The sequence below is a fragment of the Musa acuminata genome, chromosome BXJ1-1 (genome assembly GCF_036884655.1).
Source record: "Musa acuminata AAA Group cultivar baxijiao chromosome BXJ1-1, Cavendish_Baxijiao_AAA, whole genome shotgun sequence".
Lineage (NCBI taxonomy): Eukaryota > Viridiplantae > Streptophyta > Magnoliopsida > Zingiberales > Musaceae > Musa > Musa acuminata.
This window is the reverse complement of record NC_088327.1, coordinates 7,378,403-7,402,146: the sequence shown is the minus strand read 5'-3', so window position 1 is coordinate 7,402,146 and position 23,744 is coordinate 7,378,403. Positions and strand designations below refer to the sequence as shown.

Here is a 23,744-nt window from a genome sequence, read left to right as displayed (position 1 = left end):
TTCTCATTGACTGTGTAGACACCATTAAGCAAATATGTTGGCAATTACTCCTCTGACATCCGTTACATATACCTTTTTAACCTCACTTCCTCTACTGTTACCGATGTATGTCCATAGTATACCCCACCAGAATTAATTAATGTGTACATCGTTGGGTATTCGGACAATGGGCTGGTTAGTATTCTGTTTGAGAACGAGACTCTCTTTTACCGGCTCCTCTGCGCTCTCTTCGATTCACTTCCCTCCTTTTTTCCCTCCTCCTCCATCTCCTCCTCCCTTTCAAACCCTAAGGAACAACCAAGCGAACGGTGTCCCTCTTCCGCGTGCCCTTCTCCGCTGGATTCCTGGAATCTTCCGCTCCTCTCCACCGCGGCTTCCTATCTCCTGGACGCGTATCTCCTCCCGCCTGCTCCCGTGCCCTAAATCCCCCGCTCCGACTCCGACTCCGACTCGTAGCCCCTTCTAGAATTGGCGCTGCGTTGCCCCTCGCCCGGCCCTGCAGGCCCTCCGACGACGCGAAAAGTGGCGGGTTGTCGAAAAGCCAGCGTCTTGGTGGGTCTTCCACGCTGGTTCGGTTCTAGGGCATCGGTGGGTTGAAGAAAAATCGCGTCTTGCGTTGGTCTCGCACGTTTCCTCGACTGGTCGTTGGAGTCTTCGGCGCTGGGAGCCTAGGGTTTTCTTCGGTGTAAGCCCTGGTTTGAATCTTAGCTGCTGTGATCTGCTTTCTTGGAGCTGGAGGTACTTGGTAGCTTCTGATCAATTGGAGGTGGCTTATTGTAGATGGTTTAGATTGGTGAATCGAGTTGTGTCCGTGGATCACGCTCCAATGGAGAGGGTGGTGGAGTGAGCAGGGAACGTGGTAGGTATTGGAAGAGAAATGAAGCGGATATGAGTAGGCTGTCATTCCGGCCTCGTCCTCTCGACATTCACAAGAAGCTCCCTGTTGTAAAATCTGTTAAAGAATTTGAGGATGATGAGGCACCTAGTACCACCCCTTCCACTCGAAACTCTCTGCTTCATCGTCTTGCACCTGAAAATGACACCGAGGTAATGCTTATCCCTGTGCCAGTGTTGAAATTTATTCGTTCATGTTTGTTACTGATGTTCTTCATGATCTTGTGACATGCTAGTCATGGTCGATTGTCAAGAAAGATCATGATTCTATCTAAATATCGAGCAAAGAACATGAAAAAGAGTTTTCTTCTCTCGCTGTATTGAATTCAACGACCAAACTCTTTGTCTAGGTCACATGTGATGTTGGCTAAGTGAAGTTTGGATGAGATAAAGCCCACACTCTTCTGTAGATGAGTTCATTTGGAGGTTCTAGTGCTTTTGTGGAGGGTTTGCAATGAGTGTGACATAATTTACTGAAATTGGATACCCTTGAGATGAGATAGTTATAAGCTTTTTGATGCATGATTTACAAATTTTTTATTCTTTTTTCTCTTAGATGGGGTTCATTTCACTTGTAACAACAAAACAATGCCATTTACTTACATTTATTTATGAATTAATTATGTGAATGGTTACAAAATAAAGTCAGAAAATAAAAAGTCTTGCTGATTGACACGATGAAGTAGAGTACTGATAGACTGCAAAATGCTAAGGTTCACATCTCCCAGAATTGTGAAATTTTTTTCTGTAGTATCAAAATTGTGATATGTAATTGTATGATTGATAGTGTATGATATACTTGCTATTAAGGGAGATAACTTACTGAAAATGATGTTTGCTTTTTGTAGACGAATCAAACACTCAGCAAGAAATCTTCACATGAAATTCCTACTCCACAATTTAACACTGTGGAAACATATGAAAGAGACTATTCTCGCACCTTCATTCAAACTACATCATATATACGTGGAAGAGGAGGTTTGCCATTACCTTTTTGACATAAGTTACTACAAACATGATACTTTTACATGTATTTCACATGCTGATGTTCGTTGAGTATTTAATTATCTTTGCAGCCAGGGCTGAGATTGGTGAATTTGTTGAATATGATTTGGATGATGAGGATGAGGACTGGCTTGAAGAGTTTAACAACGAAAGAAAGATTATTTCGTCCGAAAAGTAATGACTAAACTTCAAGCTTTAAGTTCTTGAAAATATTTTAATATATTTAGAAGTAATTATATTTTCTACTTCTTTGTAGTTTGTCCTGTGTTTCTAACTTGGTATCATACTTCATAGGACCACAGGAGATGCATTATTTAAAGTTTTCATATGTTAAATTAACTTTCAGTTTACTGAAACATAAGTGCTTTCCATTCAGGATAGTCACTTTTGTTTTACTGGAGTCTTACCTTCTTGCAAGTCATTAAATCGAAAATATAGCTTTCAGTTAAGTTAGTAAAGTTCTTAGTCTTATGATACAACTAGTAGATCAACTAAAAGATTTATATGCATCCTCATCTCTCGTAGGCATTTCTTTTGCAGAAAAGATATATTTGTTGCTCTAAGTGATTTATTTATTTTTTATTTTGCTTGGAGTTTCACCTTAGTCCAGAAGCTGCAGGTCATTCTGTTAAAGGACCAAAACTAAGGAAGTATTAGTGTCAGAATCAGCTTGCTAAGTTAGCAAACTTTGGTTGGTGTTGCTCTACTCCAGGGTAATATGGTCTAAGTGGAGGGTTGCAGCTAAAAATGAGATGTTGGCCTTTGGCAAAGTAATCTGATGATGATGACCTAGTTATCTTGTGCAACATGTTAAAGGAAAGACTGTTGTCAGTTTGTCACTGTTAATCATTTAAGCAGTGTCAACAATTCTTTTGGAAGGTAATAGCGGCAACTTATACATGGCAATGGCTGAAGATGATTTGTTATCGGTACAATACCAAGCCACATAAATCACAATTCACTTACCATCCACACAGCCTGTTTCATGTTGGGTTGAAGCTTATTGGAAAGATCCCATGCTTGATCCAGACTGATCTGACAGCCTGGCTTCAACGTGACCTGTTGACATGTGGATTGGCTTCAATTAGTTGAACTTGCCATGTTGATCTAGCTTGAGTTTGCTACCTCTACCATTGAGGTATCTACAAAGATATGGATATAACTGTGGCATAATTTGCATGAGGTAACATGCATTACATAATAAAGAATATATTATGCAGTAAGGTCTGACTATAAATGCCTGATTTACAGAAAGTGTTATAGCTTATGAAGTTTGAGCTTTCTTTGGTTTTTGGATAGTATGGTTGTAACATATTTGGATAGCACAGATGTCTATGTAATATGTGTGTACTTTTCTTTTTGCTATTGCTTGCTGGTTCAATGTGCGTGATACTTTACAAGTATAGACCTGCTTGTTCAGCTGACAGCACTAAGGATTCTCTTTAATTTGGTCATGAGACGAAAAATTTCCATCTTTATTTCTATTTATTCTTTTTTGTTCATATGGAATTTACACTACATAAATGTTCAGGAGATTGTAACACTTTGCCACCACAGGACCTTTCCTAAAATACATGATGTAGATATGATATCTAGATTTACCTATAATTCCTATTTTCTTTCTGTTACTAATTTCTTTATATGCTTTTATTTGCTTTCTTCCAGGTTTGAGACCCTTCTCTTCAAGTTGGAGGTTTTGGATCACAAAGCTCGAGAAAGAGCAGGAGTTATAACACCCACTTTTGGAGCTCCTATTTCTGTTCTTTTACACCTTGATTCTGCAGCAGAGGTCATTGACTATCTCATTTTAGACATTAATTATTTGTACCGAATTTGGCTGATTAGACTAGGTAGAGTTATGTATGATTTGCTGGATCAGGGTACATTCACATAGATGTTTGTATCAACTAAGAACCAGGTTATTTTAGCAATGATCTTGATGCTAACATAATAGTTTTTTTTTGTGATTATTACTTTTGGAGGGTGAGCCTTGGTAAAGTTTAAAGGTGCAACCTGGGAACTTGGGGTCCGATACACAGAACTTTTATGTTTGTAGGAGTAGGACTGCATACACTATCCATTCCTGAGTCCCGTTTTGGCGGGAGCCTCATGCACTAATTGGGAATATATTAAGGTGAATCCTCTTGCATCATTTCTCTTAAGCGCTTGACCAAGATTTGAGTCATTGAAATAACTCTACTCGCTTATAAGGGTAAGCCTGTTTACGTTCATCCTCTTTAGATCCTCATGCACTAGGTTCACCTTTTTAAGTTTTTATGATTATTGTTTTTGATGTCTTAAACGAATTTATACTGGAGAAATTACTAAAATTACATGACATTTGAAAAATCCCATGGTAGGCTTAGGTTTGTTCATACTGAATTTACGCCTACTGTTTTTATATTTGCTTTTTATAATAAAGGTTTGGGTTGTGATATCCCCATTAAGCTCCCTATTGTAGGTACATATTGGATTTGTATACTGTATAAGACTGTGTATAAATTTAGTAATTGTGACTTAAGAATTGAGCCACACATTAAAAAATTGGTCATATCCCAGTTGAACGAGTCTATTGATCAGGTCATAACAATTGTTTTCTAAGAGATTAGTGATTTAAAAAGGTGCTTGGGCGCTTGAGTGAGGCGAGATGAGGCGAGGCAAGGCCCGAGTGCCTTGCGTAAAAGCCAAGCGCCTCGAGCGAGTGCTCGGTTAAAGGTGAGTAATCAAACCAGATGGTCAACTTTGGTTCGATTGAACAGTACCTAGTTAGTTTGATTGAACCAACTAAACATTATAGTAAAACCACCTCCTTCTTCCCCTCCCCCATGCGCGTGAGACCCCCAAACCCTGCTTCGTCACCTTGACTCACCTCTGGTCCGCCGAAGGCAACCACCATCAAGGCAACCACCATCAACGCATCCACTCCCCGCCTTCGTTGTCGACACCTGCGCTCCCTTCGTTGCTGCTTTTTTCATGTGTAACTCCCTCTACTGCCTAATCTTTCGTGTGCAGCTACCTCCACCGTTAAGGGAGAGGTTCACAACTTTCTTTGTCGTTGCTGTCGTCGTTTGTAGCTTCCTCCATCATTGCTAGCGCCATCAGAAGGTTCCTTCATCATTGTAGCCCTCTCCTTCCCCACCTTTTACCACCGATGACTCCCCTTCTCCCCCCCTACTGTAGACTATTATAACTCAGTGGATTAACTATTGTTAATAGTGGATTGTTAATTGTTAGAACTGACAATTAAAACTGCTATTAACTATTGTTATCATATTATATATTATATATTTGTTATATTTTTAAAATTATATTATATATTTTTTATATTTTAATATTCTAGAGCGGCTTACATCTCTTAGGTGAGCGCCTAGCGTCTCGGGCATTTTGGGACCTTGACGCTTTTTGGAACCTAACGCTTTTAAAAACACTGTAAGAGACTTTGTTGGCCACTATATGTAGTTGAACTTGAGATATATTGTGATAAGTTTTACCTCATGCATATTGAGATAGAGTCGTAGAGGTTTCTTTGGGTCATACCCTTATGACAAGTCTCAAAGGTGCACGTGGGAGTACCATGCGTTTTGGGCACTGATGAGAACATCAAACCTTGGGGGAAGAAGAAAATGGTATTTCTGTTAATCCCATACTAGAAGATGTCAGGTTTTCTTGGTAATATGCTAGATATATTTGAAATGGAATTCTCCTGTAGTCATATACACATGAGAATCTCAAAGGTGCATTTGGGGTATGTCGGGCCTTGATGTGGATGTCAAAACTTTTCATGGATTAGAATGTAGTATTTCTATTGATCCCACAGAATATATTGGGTTGTATTGGTATGGAACCTTAATAGATTTTTTACTGAGCCATGTTGTGGAATGGCTTCTTCTATGCAGTTGTTTGGCTAGTAAGTCGACTCAGATTATGACATGGACCTTGTTACTTCTTTTCCGTAATATTGTTGCATTATCTATGGCAAACATTAATTGAATAATTGATAATGACAGAATATTTCATCTTGTTGACTTCTGATCTTTATATGTCATATGTTATTAATGCTATTCTGAAGTTTTGCAATTATCAAACTTGTAGTGGTTAATTTTAACTGACAAGGCCATTCCAGTTAACTGCAGACGTGTGTGAGTCCTTTTTTTTTTAACACATACTGGTATGTTACTTGTGTCTCGTTCTAGTAATTTGTTTTTTGGAGGGTATCTTTGTTATAACTTCTGAGAATTCTTGAAAAGGATAATCAGCTTAGTGTGCATCTATGTGAAGTCAATAAGATTATCTCCCATGTTTTCTACTGCAAGGAGCTCACATACATGCTCCTCTTCCTTTGTCAATCTCTTTATTGTGTGTTGAGTCTCTTATCTGAGATTTGAGTGTGTATTATGTTTCTCACAAAAAAAAAGCCTAGTGGTTGTTAACAGTTTGCTTTCTTTCAGGCTTTACAGTTGCTGTCTGTACGTTTTGCAATTTTGCAGTCAGTATATAATTATTGGAAGACAAAGGTATAAATCACACTGAGTATTCAATATAGAAAATCATTTTAGAAATGGTACTGAGCATTAATTTTTTGCAATTTATTTTTTAAATCTTGTTTACTGAGAATTTTTCCATATCCCAATATTTTTTCATATCTTTTATTCTGTAAAAACACAGATCTTGCTCAGGCTAGCTTTTTTACTTTTGTCCTCCTTTTTTATGCATGTCTTATTTATCTTTGAACAGCGAGAACGGTGGCAAAAACCTATTCTGCGCCGCTTGCAGGTTAGCTCCATTGCCTTTTTCATGGAACAGCAGTGGTAGTCATTTTCTATTTTCACAAAATATGTGTATCCATTTAAAGTAATATCACTGGTCAAATTAAGAGCAATCAGACTTTTATTATTATTTTTGGTAAAGTTTTCTTAGATCTTCTACCTTTCCTTACACTACTAATCTTAACTGCCTTATCAAGGCATCTATAGTTCTCACTTGCATATATATATATATATATATATATATATATATATATGTATGTATATGTATATGTATGTATATGTATATGTATATGTATATGTATATGTATGTATATGTATATGTATGTATATGTATATGTATATGTATATGTATATGTATATATATGTATATGAATGTAAAAGTTTTTTATTCTGTCATTGTAGTAATACCACACATCCATCTTGACATTCTCACCTTGGCAATAATAAATTTGTATGTTTTATTTGTTAGTATCCAACATTTTGATCAAACAATTAACTTTCTGTCTGGCAGTTATGTTGATTAAAATCATCTGTTGGATTTTTTTTTAATATTTTCTTGTCAGCATTATGATAATGAGTGTTCCATTTGCTGTTTTCATCTGCTTTTGGAGTATTGACTAGAACAGCTGTACTTTTCCCTCTAGTTTCTTGCGGACAAATCGTACTGCATCTAGAACTGGAATATGGCAATATATTTAGCAATGTTTCTTCAACATTGTTTTAATTTTAGACCTGCAATAATAATCTTTTGAGGTTTGCTAGAATGAAAAGGGAAAAAAAGGAACAGCATTTTAACCTTATCAAGATTCACACTCTCCTGTGCGAGTTAAAATTGTGCAGCTACTAACTGTTTCAGTTTTGTTTGTGGTTTTATTCATGGTCTCACATGCATTTCTTTATTTCTGAAGTTGTCTCTTTATATCACTCTATTTTCTTGTCCTTGATCGAGCTGATTGAATTGTAAAATTGTTTCTTAAATAAGATTCTCCATGAGCATGTTTTTGTCCTTTGAAGATTAGTAAGCTAGTAATGGTTGTTTTTGTGCTTGTGCAGCCTCCTCCCCCGGTTAATGATACAAATCCATATAATGTGTTCAGACCCAGGGAAAAGGCACACCGCCTTCACACAAGAAGGGTAAGCATTCAGTGCAAATGTATACTTTTGGTGATCACTGATTTTCAAACATGTTAAAAAGTGTTCTCCATGCCACTGTTCTTTTTGGCATATTATGTTATAATTAATTTTCTGGAAACTCATGAAGACTCTGTTTCTCAGATGCAAAGAAGGGAAAACAATGTTCAGTCCTTTGAAAAACTTAGACAGGTAAAGTCCACCTCTTTCAACACATTCTTTATTCAGTTGGTTACTATTTACTTGAATGAATATTGTATACCATATATACCCTGCAGTAGAAGATTGTACTTTTCCGGTTTGTTGGATTGCAATGCTAAACTTGTATGCATCTGAAGTTTGATCTTGTAATCATGCCCGTTTGTTAGTATCTTGTCTATTTCTCACTGGACAGTAATCATACCCCTGTTTTATGTCAATTTAAATTGGTGTATATCTCTGAGATAATCTGTGAAGGTATCTATGCATGTATGTGATTTTATTCCATTACTCTTTGTGCTTTTTTTGTGGTGACAGTTAAATTGAAGCAAAAGAGTCTGACATGAAACCTTTTTGCAGGAGATTACACAGATATCTTATGTCTTGTCTGTCTTTCGTTAACATTCACCACTTCATTGTTCTTTGTGTATGTCCTTTAGGACCTTGTAAAAGAAAATCAAGCTCTTTCAGAAAGATTTTTTATACCTTTAATTGAGTCCTTAAAGCCTTTGATGTTGAGTCATTTTTAAAGCAGCATCAATCTTCATTATCCAAGGCGCATCACTGCTAACCATGTCTCCCTTAAATAACTGGTTGACACAACAGGTGTTGACTTGGGATATTTGAAATTGTTATTGCCAATTTTTCATCTAATGAAGAATATTTTACTTGCACATTCTTGTTTATCTTTATCTTTGTGATAATCAAGGATTTTAATTTCAAATAATGCCACCTGCTACCGGGTGGTATTAGTCGAGGGGGAAAAAAAGAAGAGGGAGAAGAAAAGGGAGAACCTGGAGATTCGACGCTGCTTTCCCTCAATGATCCCGATCCGTCGTCGACCTCCCTCATCGACGTCGCAAATGAGATGTCGCCTCCTCATCTGAGGTGACGAGGCTCCGGCGTCGTTGGTGACTTCTCCTCATCCGTGCAGGGAGAAGAAGCCTCGGCGACGTCGTGGGGAGAAGAAACCGAGCATCGTTGAGGCAACGTTTCTTCTCACGTTGGTAGCAGAAACGAGGCGGCGACGTTGCCTCGTCACCCTTATTTGCGTGGGGAGAAGGAAACCTCAGTTTCTTCTCCCCATGTGGGTGGAAAAACAAGACGGCGTCGCATTTTTTTTACTTTTATATATATATATATATATGTATGTATATATATATATATGTATGTATATATATATATATATATATATATATATATATATGTGTATGTATGTATCTATATATTCCGAGCAGTACACCAAAACGTATTGCTCGGTATACTCGTATCGTACCGTACCAAGCTGAGCTTGATACTCCAATACGGTACAAAATTATGAACCTTGGTGATAAATGTCGCTGTACCAGTGTGCTATCATGCTTGTTGTCATTCCTTACTCATCTTTACAAGTAGCTAAAAGCCTTTGTGAGTGTGGAGAGTGCAAATGCATTCTCAGTCACTCCGGAAGGGACAAATTGCATCATCTGCAAGATCTCTTTGCAACAAGCAGAAGTAACCTGCTTTGTGCAGCTTGTCCGGTTATAAATTGAGGACATTATCTAGCATTTTTAGATAGCAACTCTTCCTCTATTTCATATTTGCATTCTGGGGAACATTAAAGCAGTATCTAGTAGTTCTAGATGAAAGTTCATTGTCTGTGACTAGAACTAAATTTTCTGCTGGAAAGCTGATGATTATGATGCGATTTTTTTTTTTTCTGGTTTTCCTTTTTGAAAGATAGCTTATGGAGTATAGGTGGCAGTAAATGATCATCAAGGGATAAATGGATGTACTTCTGCAAAGAACATCCATGAGACAATCCAGCACATCAGCAATCATCTGATAAGTTAGTCAAGAAAAAAAATTAATATCTTTATTGGCCTCATGTTGTGCAGTCTCTGTAAATAATTGTTCTTGTGGAAATTGGTTTTGCTAGTGTAATTTTTGGTGATGTAATAGTGTCCATTGTAGTTTTTATCATCCTTGCATTAAAATTTATCTGCTTCAGGTTAGACGTAGCTTTGACCAGGCGAAGAGAGTAGTGGAAGCTCTAATTAAGGTCTCTAATTGCAAATTAATTTTTTTTCTTTTTTATAATTCATTCAAAGTAATTAGAAATTCATAATTCATTACTAGTAATTGTGTTCTCAGAGGGAAGGGAAGAAGCGATTGCTCATGGAATGTGAGGTCAATCTTCAACGCGTCCAGATGAAGTATAAGGTATATGAAAGACATGATAGTCTCTTATCTGTTTAATTACCATGCTAGATTCTTGTTTGCTAATTTCTGTGGCAACTTAGTGTTTCATACTTTTATCTGGTAATTTATTGTAGTACTAGAGGAGTTAACTAATTCACCTGCTTTCATGTGGGAGAAACTTTGTGAGCGGTAAGGCAATTCTAACAATACAACTATAAATAAAAAAAAAGTATGTACTGGACCAATTATGATTGCCTGCATAAGCAACAGTGGACCTATGCAAAACAAATCTTAGCATCCAATAGAAAATTGAGCAGACGTACAAATAATGGTTAAGACAGGAATTTCCATGTCGTGTATATCTGTATCCTGGTTTTGGATGTTTTGAGATAATAATATAAGGAAGTAGGCATGATTCGCCTTACCGGTCCATGACAATGTACCGATCGGTCATTGATATGATACGTACCGACATATCGACACATGGTATGGTGGGGCATTCCGACAGACTGATATGTATCGCCCATACCAATCTTCTATCGGATCGATATGTATCACCCATATCGGGCAGCATGCTGCAGTATGACGAATCTTGCAAGTAGCTTCTAGACATTGGATCTAGTTAACCAGAAAATTTTACAAGTACTTCGAAGTTTAATAGTTTCACAAGGCTATATGATAAGTCAGCGGAGAATGAACATTTCAATATTTAAATGGAACCTATTGAGATGCAACAACTTTTTGATGAATGAGAATACAGTGTATGCCTGTATGGTTATATATGAAGCGACATGCAGGATGTAAGCCCAAATGTGAAAGGGAAAGTGGCTAGATGAAAAAAAAAAAAAAAAAAAAGTTAGGGTACCAGAGGGTCATTTCTTCGATTACCTTCCTGGAAGCATGATATACAATAGAAAGAAGCTCTTGTTGTTACTCTTTGTATTCTTTTGTTAGACTCTGAAGCCCGAATGAAGTACAGGTCTCAGTGTAAATTTTTTTTCTCAGTCAACCCGAATTGAACACAGTTCTGGCATTGGATCAACATAGAAGGTGACCTTTCACATCCTCTGCATAAAAGAAATGAAAACACCAAACAAAACACTAAAACATTAGCCTTCAAACCATTAATGGACTCATGGAGAACCTGCAACTTCTCCATACTATTATAGTATTATCCTCAGTATCTTCAGAGACCAGTGAAATAGTTGTTTTTTTCTAAACAAAATGAAATATATTTGAAGAAACTTAGCCAGAGGCTACAAAAGTGAGGGGCAATGAGCCCAGCCAAAACTTCCACCCCAGGATGATGAAACCCCCTGGACTCTTCCCCATTTTGCTAACCTATGAGCATTCCCATTACACTGCCTCTTAATATGTAAACAGTTCATAGCTTTGGTCTCACTGACCAAGCTCAAAATATCCCTATACAAGGATTTCAAAAACCAAGGAGCAAGTGCTTTATTATTCACAATATCAGCCCGTTGCTTAGAGTCTCTGCAAATCCTTGCCCCTTCCCAGCTTTCTGTCTTCATTCTGCTAAGGCCACTCAAAATGGCCAATCCTTCCGCAAGCACAGGGTTGTCTGCAGAGCAGGCTGCACACCCCGCTGCAACCATCCTTCCTCCAACATCCTTAATCACATATCCTGTAGCTGCATTACACAACTCTTCATTAAATGAGTCATCACATTCGATATTGTACCTGTAATCATCCACCACAGTAGGGGTTTGGTCCAGACTTGGTCAGGCAGTCCCCTCAGGCTTATAAAACACCCTCAAACAATCATCGGTAGCGGCAATCACCCTCCTGAAGAGGGTGTCGACACTAAGCAAGCAGTTGTGGAAGTGGGATTCGTTCCTGTTTACCCAAAGCTGCCACAAAGTATTTGTTACCCTAGCAAGAAACACCTCCTTGTCAACAGGACCATTACACTGTTCATCCAAAAGCCAACTACCATCATACCAGTCCTCACATTTACCCCTATCAAAATGAAACATCCTTGCAATCTTATCCCAAACCATACCCCACAAATCTGCATTGGAAGAGAATGTGCCTAGCAGGTTCATCACAGACTTTGCAAATAGGACACAACATAGTTTGTGAATGAATAATACTTGCAATATAATCTGAAGCTGGCAGCCTATTCCATAACCATTTCCATAAGAAAATTTTAACCTTTGGGTAAACCTTCACTTTCCACATTGCCTTCCGGCGTGGCCATTTATCACGTTTAGGTTGGACACTGCATCTCAACAGGTGGTATGCACAACTCACAGTGGCACAGCCATCTGGAGTTGAGGTCCAAACCCATTTATCATTGTCGGGGTTCCCAGCCAAGTAGAGATCAGTTATCCTCCTTACTAGCACAGGATGAAAACAAGCCTGTGATGTCTCAACATTCCAGCCATGGTCATCCATTAAATCAGCAACACAGAATAGTTTGAGCAATGTTCACATTAACAAATGTAGGCCAGTAACTTAAAGGGATTGTATCTATCCAGGTCTCCACCCAGAAGTTGGCATTCTGCCCAGGTGCGACACACTTCTTGAATCCAGTTTGGGTAGCAGTCATAAAATGGCACGGATTCCTCCAATTCTAGGAGTAGCCTCTTGATCTTAAGGTGTTCCAAGGGGTCATAGTTCCATACTTTGCCATGAGCACCTTTACCCAAAGTAGGTTCTCATTATTGAGTAGAAGAACCAGTCTCTTGGCACAATTAGTTTTCCTAGTTGGCTTCAAGTCCCTAATCCCTAGTCCACCCTCCTCAATAGGTGAAGCATTTGTTTGCCACCCTATAAGGTTCATTTTGTTGCTACTCTCATCTTGATTCCAGATAAATTCTCTAGCTGTTCTCTTCATTTTCTTAATTATCCGCTCAGAAACTCTTGTATTCATCAGAATGTGAGTAGGAATTGCATTCATAACTGATTTAATAAGGGTAGCCTTTCCGGCCTGGGAAATCAGCCCTTTAAACCAGCCTTGGACCTTGTTGAGAGCTTTATCCACCAACACTGTTTAGTGCCTCTCCTCAAGTCTTTATAATGGACGTAAGCTCCTAAGTACTTAATTGGCCACTGACCCTCATGCACCATGAGCGAATGACTGTTCTATTCCTCTCCTACCCTCTATTCCTAGGTTGAAAATAACTCTCAGATTTGTTATTTTTGATGGATAAGTTGGTGAGCTTTTCATATCTCTTCAGGATTCCCTTAAGAGTTTGACAAGTTTTAACATTCCCTCTAAACTCCACCAGGAGGTCATCAGCAAACATAAGGTGTTAGATTTTGATGCTATAAATGTTAATATGGGAAAAGGCTTTAGTCTTTACCTTCTTCTTAAATAAGTTATTAAGGTTCTGCTCATCAAGGATAAAAAGGTATGGTGAAATAGGGTCCCCTTGCCTAATCCCACATTGGCTCCTAAACCACCCAGATTTAGCTCCATTAATCAAACAGGAAAAGGAAGTAGATGACAGACAAGATTAGATCCAATCAACAAATGCTTTGGGGAAGTACATAATGGTAAGTGTATGGGTAATGGCTGACGACCCAATTCTGTCGTGGGCCTTAGAAATGTCCAGTTTGAGCAAAACCAAAGAAGTCTGGCTTCCTAGATTTGGAGATCGTGTGGGCCAATTCGTTGGAAATCAGGATGTTGTTGTCGATGTTCCTATCCGGCACAAAAGCTGATTGAGTATGGTCCACCAGCTCATTAAGGAGAAGTTTGATTCTATTCACTAACACTTTGGATAGAATCTTGTAGATGACACTACATAGAGCTATTGGTCTAAAATGCTCAACCTTGGTGCTATCAGTCTTCTTGGGAATAAAGACCAGGTAGGTCCTTCCCCAAGCCACAGGAGTCTCACCCCTCTCTTGAAATCTCATAAAAGCATTCAGCATTGAGTGCTTTATAGTATCCCAAAACGCTAGAAAGACCTCCACATTGAATCCGTCGGGTCCGGGGCTCTTCCCCTTCCCATTTGCTGGATGGCACTAAAGATCTCCTCGTAGGTGGAAGGTCTAAGGAGGACATTGACCTTGCCATCATCAATCCTCTTAGGTTGAGGACATAGGCTCCAGTTTATAGTCCTACCAGTGTCAACGTGGTTCCACAATTTATCATACTAGTTAACAGAGCAAGCTGCAATGTCCTTTTTGTTCAGTGAGCTGGTGTCCATCATTGTCCACAACGGAGTGAATAAAGTTTTTGCATTTCCAATTCTTGATTAAGGAGTGGAAATACTTGGTGTTCTTATCCCCACCTTCAATCCAAGCAGCCTTGGCTTTATTTCACCAGAAAAGGTGCTGTTGTCTATTTAAGGCTTCCATCCTATTATAGAAACATGGCAAAGTAATGAATTTGTTATCCAAAATAACATCGTCACTCTCTTTGCCCTCCATATCTTGAATACTCTCAAGGGTTTACCTAATGGTGAGGTTAAGATTGCCACCCCCCTTCCTGTTCCATCTACTCAAAGCCAAACTCACTCTATTCAACTTGCCACTCACAACTTTGTTCGGATCAGCATAGGTCACCTCCTCCACCCAGATCTGGCAGACCAGATCCTTGGCCTCCTTGTAATCCAACCAGTGAGGTTCAAATCAAAACTTCTTTCTCCCAAGCATCCTAGAAGCCCCTGCAATCCTGATCATGAGTGGGGCATGGTCCGACGCAACTCTAGGTAAGTGGAAAACCACATAAGAAGGGAAACAATCAAACTAGGAGGAATTCGCATACGTTCTATCTAGGCGGGCGAGAATTTGGGCTGACCCCCTTCTGTTATCGGTCCAAGTAAATTTAGGCTCTTTAAATCCCAAATCAAAAAGTTGTGAGTGGAAAAAGAAATCCCGAAACAAGGTAATAAAATTACTAAGCACAAAAGGTCTACCCCCAACTTTATCCTCAAGGTTGCTAACCACATTAAAATCATTGCATATAAGCCAGGGAACATCATGTATATTAACTTAAGAAAGCTTTCACCATAAAAAATTTCTAATATTAGGGAAATTACTTGCATAAACAATTGTTAGAAGCCAGTGCGACGTACCTAAGCCTTCGATTACTAGAGACATTAATTGGGAAGATTTGTATATTATCGTGGCATGGCGGAGAGAAGCCTTTTAGGCAACGAACAATCCTTCTTATCTACCATTGGCCTTGTAATAGTCCCCCTACCAAGTGCCAAGCCTTCCCTAGCTTCTTCTTTATTTTTCGTGCCCATCCACCTGTAGATGAGTCTCCAACAACAGCAACATTGAGATATTAAAGTTCCTCAAGAGCAAGAAGAGGTGTTCTTTGCTGCACTACTTCTTGAGTCCCTTGCAATTCCACGAAAGGTTGTTCATTAGATTTAAACATTAGGGTCCCTCCCATCCTCCTTGGCCATCTCCGACCTCCCTCTATTCTCACACTTCTTTTTGTTATGATGTCTGAGATTACTAAGGAAAGTTTGGAGGCTTCCTTGTACTAGAGTTCGTCTGGTCTTGAGTCCCTCCTCACTATTCGTCCTGATCCACTCCAAGTTTGCTTCGTCAATGAGGAAACACTCCTCCAGAGCATCGGCTAGCATTGTAGCCTCCTGGAATGCCTTCACCACCTTGTCCACGAGCCCATCGTAGGACATATACCCTGCCTTTCCAAATTTCCTAGGCTTGCCATCAAGTTCGCTCTTGGTGTTTGTCGGCCTCGAAGACAAAGGAAGAACCTTGTCCCCTAGGGTTTATAGCCTCGAGATCCTCCTCTTTTGAGGCACCAAGCACAACAAATGGGTTGGAGAGAGAAAGTCACCCAAGAGCAGGCCCCTCGCACCCCAGGGGGTCACCTGCCTCTCGACGGAATGCTGGGATGCAACTGATGGAAAGACACCTAGCGCCCGATCCTAATCAACAGTCTTTGCAGAGTCAACGTCATCGATCACATACACCCTTGGGAGCTTGACCCTTGCCTTTGGTTTCTTCCATGGAGCCTCCTTGAAACAAATTCTACCTCGGGCAAGTCCCGGTAACAACAGGGGCAACAAAACCCTGGCATACAGGCGCTGGCCTAGCTGTTGAGAAAACTATACTATTAGCATTGATGACTCCATATAGGGGAGGTACAATCGTGGTTGTTGAGACCACACCCAGATAGGACCTTGACCCACGGTTCAACTATGTCATAGGGCTCGAGGTCCTCGGTTGAATCAATCTATGTGGATCAGTTCCCTGTCCTAAGTCTGGTCCAACAATCCTTCGAGCCGCACCTTTCCCCTTCACTTGACTAACCACATCTATTTTGGTTGTTTTGGACTTGGCTCGCCTTTGGACCCGAACCCACGGCCCATACAATATCTCATCTTCTCCCTCTCGCCTTGGGTTTTCTTTCGGCGTTTCCACTGTAGTTGATGTGGGAGAATTGGGTGAAACAAAGTAAGCTTCACAATAGGACATTCTATGGCCAACTTTTCCACATTTGAAACAAATATTTGGTAGATTCTCATGTGCAATGGTTTGAAAGAATTGGGAATCACCCACTTGGATCTAAAGACCTTGCGGGACTAGTAGGGAGAGGTTTAGAAGCACACACGTTGGGCAAACTTGTCCCTTGATCGGGATAGAGTAACATGATCTACCTAAAGTAACCTCCCAACTTTGGATGCAATTTGCCCTAAGAAATTGGGTTGCAACAATTCTAGGGGAAGTCCAGGCAGTTGAATCTAGGTGGGTATGGTATCTATTTTTTCTAGTAATGGCTAGAAATTTAGTTTCCATGGTATTAAGGTTAAGAGCTGCCATCACAAGAACCAAGGTCCACCCAGGAGAACCCTATTCATTTCCTCGACCGAATGGAATTGGAAACAAAATAATCCTTTGGCCTTGTCCACAGTGTTGCGTCCCGTCGGCAAGCTCCATAGTTTTAGCAATGTAGACTTCAAAAGCTCGAGGAAAGGAATCTTAGTAAGAAACTTATAGTAGAGGCTCGTTTGCCACTCTTCATAAGTCGAGTACACCTCCTTTGGATCAAGGTCCCCTCGTAGAGCAACTTGGTTCTCGATTTGGCATAGTTTCTCCTCAAGATGGGAGTTCAGTCTTCACCCATGCCTTTCGCTTTCATGAAAATATTAGCTCGGGAGGAAGGGGTTGTTGTAATTGGGGTGGAATTGGGGGCTTCAACACCCCCTCCGTTGTATACACAATGGTAACAGAGGTATTGGCCATTGGCGAGCCAACGTTCGGGGCCAAATCCAATGGAACATTGGGGGAAGGGGCGTTTCCAGAGGAGGAGGTGGAAGCAGAGCTTCTAAGGCACCCATCATCGATGCTAGGGTTTCTCGCTCTAGAACAAGAGCTTCTCACTCTAGAGGTTTTTCTAGTGAAATAGTCTATTGTATAATTATGTGGAGTTACCTAGAAAGATTGGAAATGAAATATTTTCATTCATAAATAATTAAGTGTAGATTCAATAAAAGATAAAATGACGAAGAATCATTTAAGATGGTATGGACATGTGTTAAGGATGCTACAATCGGAAGAGTTGAGACAATTCTTGTAGTGGCACGACACGAGGGGAGGTAGAGGGATATGTGAAAAACCTTTACTGAAAACTATAAATAAAGATACCAATACTTGGTCTTAAAACCACGGCAATTTATAAACAATTAAATATAGCATCAGAAAATGTTTACTTGGTCTTAAATAGAAATGTTTCACTTGGTAAATCCAAAGGTTTTTATTGGATGTTTCATACTTGTCTCATGTATCTTTTTGAAGTATTACAGTCTTCTAGGCTCGCATGATTGTAATGAGTAGGTTTTTTTTATTATTCTAGTTCTTGAAATTGAGGAATAAAAAGAATCACCAATAAAAGAAGGGAAGAAACCATTTAATGGTGAAGAAAGGAACTGATGATTTGTTAGGGTAATACCTAGTTTTTTCTGTTATGTACGTCTTCTTCCCTGTTCTAAATAATTTGATGATTAGTAACTTGAAACTATTCTTAGCATGAGGCACAGCTTATCGAAGATCGAATGGTGTTCCCAAGCTTGCAACGAGCTTCATGCAAGCTGGCCTCAAGTGATGATGACTATATGGACTCGGATGATACAACAAATGGTCATCCGTATGCCAGGCCTGCATCTGCCCATCCAAAATATGCGGACTCAAAGTTTGCAATGGTCCCTACAGGTCAAATGAAGCGTGAACTGAAACAGAGATCTGCTTCAAACGGGTGGCTACAGAAGAGGGTATGCATTCTTTTGCCAGACCAAGTTTCAAATGTAAATTAAAGATGCTGGTCTAGTTAAAAGGAAGTTGCACTAGGCCCTAAGTAATGTGTTGTACAATTTTTCTTGAGTATTGGTTCTTAGTCTCAAATGTAACCTAAAGATGCTAGTCTAGCTAAAGTGAAGGTGCACTAAGGCCTTAATAATGTGTTGTACAATTTGATAGTGGCAGAAATTGCAGAACTATCATCTGAAGATTAAATAATCACATTTGATGCAGGATCCTGATGAGCCTATATTGCTATTTACGAGACCTCTGGATCCAGACAAGCTTGCTGCTGTAGGCATTATGCAACCGCCTTGTCCACCTGCCGAGAATGGCTCCGTAGCATCAACATACCGCTTCCATGGCAGGATTGGACGAGGAGGGCGGATAATCTTTGACCGTTGCAACCCTCTTTTACGATCTCCAATTGGCGAGGAAAGTCTTCCTTGTGTAGCATATCCGAGGTCTTCTCCTCCTGATGGCTAGACTGGTGGTGTTTTTTTGAACTTCATGTGCATGCATGATTTGCTTGTGAAGATTAATGGGTTGGAGAAGCAGCTAAAGGCCTTGTTGAGATTACTTGATTTAGTCGAGAGCAATCGTCAGAGCATTAGGGTTTCACAAGTCACAAAGGTGGCATTGGAGCAGCAAGTGCTGTGAACACTAATTATTAAGCACATGGAATGGACACGAGACCTTGTGTGAGTTAGGCATGCTGACCATTCTTCATTGCTATTCATGGCCATCTCTCTTTTTCATCACCACTGTGCAATTACTTGTGCCTCAGGGGAAAAGCCAAGTACTTTCTAACCTCAATGTTTGTCCATTCTTTCGGCTTGTAATTGTGGCATATAATCCATATTGTGTACTTGTTATTTTTATTTTTTTTTCCTTGCAGAGGTTTCTACTTAAAATCGTTAGTAGGATCTTTTATGAGGGATAAATTAAATCACCACTCCCTCTATGGATACACACCACCTTGTCTATTTCCCATGTTTGTTTTGCTTTGTAGGCCTTTTTAATTTATGCAATTCTAACATGTGAATGACTTGTTACAATGCCAGAATCTTGTTCTGATGAGTGATTACACCTGTATTCTATAAGTTGTTGATGGATTTCCATGTCATTTCTTTGTGATATTGGGAACCTTGGGGGATTCGAAATGGATTTGCATCATTGATCATTTGTCAATATGCGAATCCTAAGACTAGCTACAGAAGCAAGTGTAAGCATCCTATGGTACATCCAAGGTCAGAAATCTTTGTGACAGATGTAAGAGGAAATTAGTTTGATGTAGTGAAGTGAGAAAATAATAATAATAATTTGCGGTTAAAATTTTTTTGCTCGTTCCAAAGGGTTCTTTCTTCTACTACCCTTCCTTTTGAGTTTACTTGTAATTTTTCTTGTTTGGTTCTCTAATATCTAGAATTTTCTCATATAATACATGGTCACTATGATAACTAATAATTTCTACTTTTGATGTTGGTATTACATTTCCTTGACGCATAAAAACTCCCAAGCTGTTCATTTATGTCAACAGCGATGATTTTGGTGTCATGCTACAGTACTTCTACTGCCAATTCTACGAATTATTCCCTTATATCTTTGCTCCAAAAATTAAAATTATGCAGTTATAATCTTATGTTTTATATTTTATACGTTCCGATAAAAGCAATTATAAGAAGTTTCAAGGATGATTTAAAACACTGTTTATATTGAGGTGCCGATGCAAAATCTATCTATCAAGAGAAAAACCTGCATCCGAGTATTCCAATTCCAAACTAATATACATCCAGAGCATGCCATGAGCTTGCTCAGGTTGATGTTTCAGAACAATCCTCTCTGTACATCATGAAACAGAAGATTTCATCTTCTTAGTTATCACAAGCACATTCGACATCCCATTTTGGATTTTGTACATTCACATCATGCCATGCCATGAACTCAGGTTTGATGTTTTAGAACAGTCCCCTCACACATCATGAAACAGAAGATTTGATCTTCATGGTTCTCACAAAGACATTCCACATGGTTTGGACTTGAGTTGGTCAGATTAGCCCATGGCATACTTCTGGGTCCATGCCCTAGCCGTCTCCTCGTAGCGAGAACTCTGTGTCTTATACATGTGAGCAATCTCAGGGACGAGAGGATCATCAGGATTGGGGTCTGTGAGAAGGGAGCAGATGGAGAGGAGGACCTTCGATAATGTCAGCGCTGGGCTCCACTGCTCCTTGAGGATGTCAAGACAGATGCTTCCGTTCGAGTTGATGTTTGGATGATAAACCTGTGCATCAGTTGACATCAATAAACGATAAAGGACCCTTTTGCATGAGCAAACTCATTTTATTTAAATCTAGCTTAATGTTGCAGATTTCACTGACAATTGATCCATATTCTAGAAATAAGACTTGACAAGATACTATGTCCATGTAATTAACAAAATAATCTAATGAACAATCCTTCAAATAGGAATATAAACTATTCCTCTAAGCACCTACAACTATATATATATATATATAAGATCTTCAAATTATTCAGTGGCACAAAGTGCAGGACACTTCAAAATGTTCACAGTAAGTGAAGTGAGATCACTAAGAAATGCAAAGCATGAGCATAATTCGGAAACCCATACAATGATTACTGCAAGTTTCTTGGCACCATAGCCAGCAAATCAGCAGTGTTTCTTGGATTGATATGACAGACTGGATATTCCCCCAGCAATTAGTTAACATGTCATAACAGTTCAAACTAACAGATAGTAGAATTTCAAAATTACCCTTCAGGCTTCTATCACCTACTCATAAAAGATGCTTGTTCTCCACATACAGATGGATTAATGTCAGTGTCAGTTTATTAAATAGTATAACATAAAGATACTGATTTTAGTTTCCATTTTCCATAGCCATAAGGATTTGTCAGGGAACTTGAGTATGTAAAATGAATATCAAAATAATCCAAAGTATAGCAATCTCAATTACTTGGGTCAAATAGTTATGTTGATAACAACAATTAGCAATTAGTAGAATCATAATACCTTTATAGTCAGATCATAAAGCACAAATTCTGCAAATCAAAAAATATATATACATATTACTGGTTTCTGTTCACCTTTGTCTGGAAATTGACTTTCGGAGGCTTAAATGGATAGTCAGGTGGAAAATGTATCTTAACAAAGAACACCCCGCCAGCATAAGGACTATCTGAGGGACCCATGATTGTTGCCTGCCAATGGAACAGATCTTCACCAACAGGTCCAGCACTGCATGATGTTGGAGGATCCCTCTGTAAATCCATTAGTTCCTTCTGAATCCGTTTGCTAGCCATAGTGCCTCCTGAATTTTCAAAAAAGGCATCAGACTAGGGAATATCTCTACAAATAAACAAAAAACTTTTCCTTAGATAAAAGGAAAAATAATCTAAATCTTTAGGAGCATAATTTGCAGAACATAAAAGGCAACAGCTGAGGACACTGATAAGCCAACTCAATCACAAGAAAATCCCTGAAATTGATCACCCCTTAACCTATGCAGTAAGTTGCAGAAATTTAGATAAGAGACAAGTGGACAACAGATATCCAGACTAGTGGTTTCCAAATATAAGTGGTCAAATAGTTACTTTTCAAATCATTGCAAGGCATCTCTTTAGTTCTATAAAGCTTCATGACAGAAAGAACTAGCAGGATCATAAAAATCAATGACCAGTAATATTATAAGTTCCTTAAGTCAAAATACAATCTTGATGGCAGGACACCTGCCAACTAACCAACTTAGAAGCTTTAGTGAAGATAAATAGCTTCTTGCATAAATTATGTAGCAGTTGGTGCTTCTGGCACACACGAGCACAGCAGTGAAGACACAAAGTACAAACATACAGAAACATCCTGGAAATTAAAGCTCTCAGACATACACAAAAAAAGGATATAACTACCGCTCAACAGATTTATGACAATGACCAATATAGAAAAGTTATTTTTGTATGATCAAGACTTCTAAGATGTAAAGCCCAAAAGATTGTTAAGAGTTAATCACACAAATGTAGCACATACAGAAACATATAATGATATGATGTGCACCGCATGTGTTCTTAAGATGATGATGTTTCAAAAATATTGGGACTGTCATCAACTTCACATACTTTATCAAGATCATCGACCGATCCACCTCAATACTTTACTTGATTCCTCATTTCCTAACTTTATTACCATCATCCTGTACGAATTAGTCCTTTATATTGTTCAATAGTTTTACCAACTCATACTAACAATCATTTTCCTTATATTTCCCTAATGTCTATAATTATCACAGTAATTATTTTCACCTTCCAACCAAAATCACATCTTGCTTTCTCTCTATCGTTTCCAATGTTCATGTGGATGTCTAGTGAGGAGCGAAACTATTGGAACTATATCTGCGTTACTGGACCCCGATTAATTTCGCATCGGAAGGAGGTAAGATTAAGATTGACTTACGAGGTTCCTTGAGTATTACTATCAACTTCAGCTACATGTAGATCGGCTTACAAGGGTCTGAGGAGTTTACTATTATTAACATCAACTGATGTATTTTGTCCAGGTGATATACGGTACCCAAATCGTGACCCATCAAATCTGAATCAGCTTTCCGCTTTCAGATATGATCCGTCGAAATAAAAACCGAAACTTTGGTTCCAAGGACTAAATAAAACAAAGCCTACAACTCTAAAATGAGCAGAAATACAACAGACCCTTCTTCTAGATATCAAAATTAACCAAATCACTCGCTGAAGTCCATTCGACTACAAGAGATTGCGAGACGACGAGCTAATTCGTGACAGATCGACGAGATCTAAACAATACCCACACGAAAAACCCAATATTTCCAACAAATTCAGATAGGGTCTATTTCTAGGCTTGTGTAACCATCAAAACAAGACAATTCTTTGAGAACAGGGGAGAAGATGGATGCTTAAGAGCTGGCATTGGAGAACATCTAAGCTGCGATCGAGGAGAAAAAGGAGGCGATTTTGCTTACGGGTTGGAAGAATCTGATCGACGACGCGCTGGACTGCCGGATCGTAGTCGAGATCGGGAGAGGAGGGAAGGTAAAGGCAAAAGACATTTCGCCTTTAGGCGCACGCTTCGCGGTCTGGTCACCTCCCGGTTTCGATTGTTCCCCTCGATGAGCCGTATGCGGTCATCAGATTCAATTATATACATTATGTAGACGATTAGTAATTAACAGCTTAATTTATTTCTAAGGCAACTTCATCTCCACTCATCGAACTAACTAATGTTTTGCTACATAATTAGATTGTGACATGTTAATGCCATGATAATTAGAG

The 23,744-nt window shown here is 39.1% G+C and overlaps 2 protein-coding genes across 3 annotated transcripts; one reads left to right on the top strand and one right to left on the bottom strand.

Annotated features, from left to right (window-relative positions):
- Nucleotides 1-180: 180 nt before the first annotated feature.
- On the top strand, nt 181-19,397 carry LOC103984051 (uncharacterized). 2 transcript variants are annotated; one of them, XM_009401469.3, is made up of 13 exons: nt 181-695; nt 781-1,047; nt 1,743-1,872; nt 1,971-2,073; nt 3,565-3,688; nt 6,348-6,413; nt 6,634-6,672; nt 7,719-7,799; nt 7,941-7,988; nt 9,985-10,035; nt 10,128-10,196; nt 18,158-18,400; nt 18,660-19,397. In XM_009401469.3, exons 2-13 carry the CDS (start codon nt 889-891, stop codon nt 18,909-18,911), a joined length of 1,365 nt encoding a protein of 454 aa, XP_009399744.2. In that variant the 5' UTR covers nt 181-695; nt 781-888; the 3' UTR covers nt 18,912-19,397. The 2 variants fall into 2 exon arrangements, with proteins under 2 accessions (XP_009399744.2, XP_009399753.2); XM_009401478.3 differs by having other exon boundaries at nt 182-685.
- Nucleotides 19,398-20,165: 768 nt separating this feature from the next.
- LOC135642336 (ubiquitin-conjugating enzyme E2 10-like) lies at nt 20,166-23,575 on the bottom strand. Its single transcript, XM_065158443.1, has 3 exons — nt 23,435-23,575; nt 21,534-21,757; nt 20,166-20,709 (listed from the first exon to the last, which is right to left on the bottom strand). The coding sequence occupies exons 2-3, from the start codon at nt 21,747-21,749 to the stop codon at nt 20,479-20,481; spliced, it is 447 nt and encodes a 148-aa protein (XP_065014515.1). The 5' UTR covers nt 21,750-21,757; nt 23,435-23,575; the 3' UTR covers nt 20,166-20,478.
- Nucleotides 23,576-23,744: the final 169 nt, after the last annotated feature.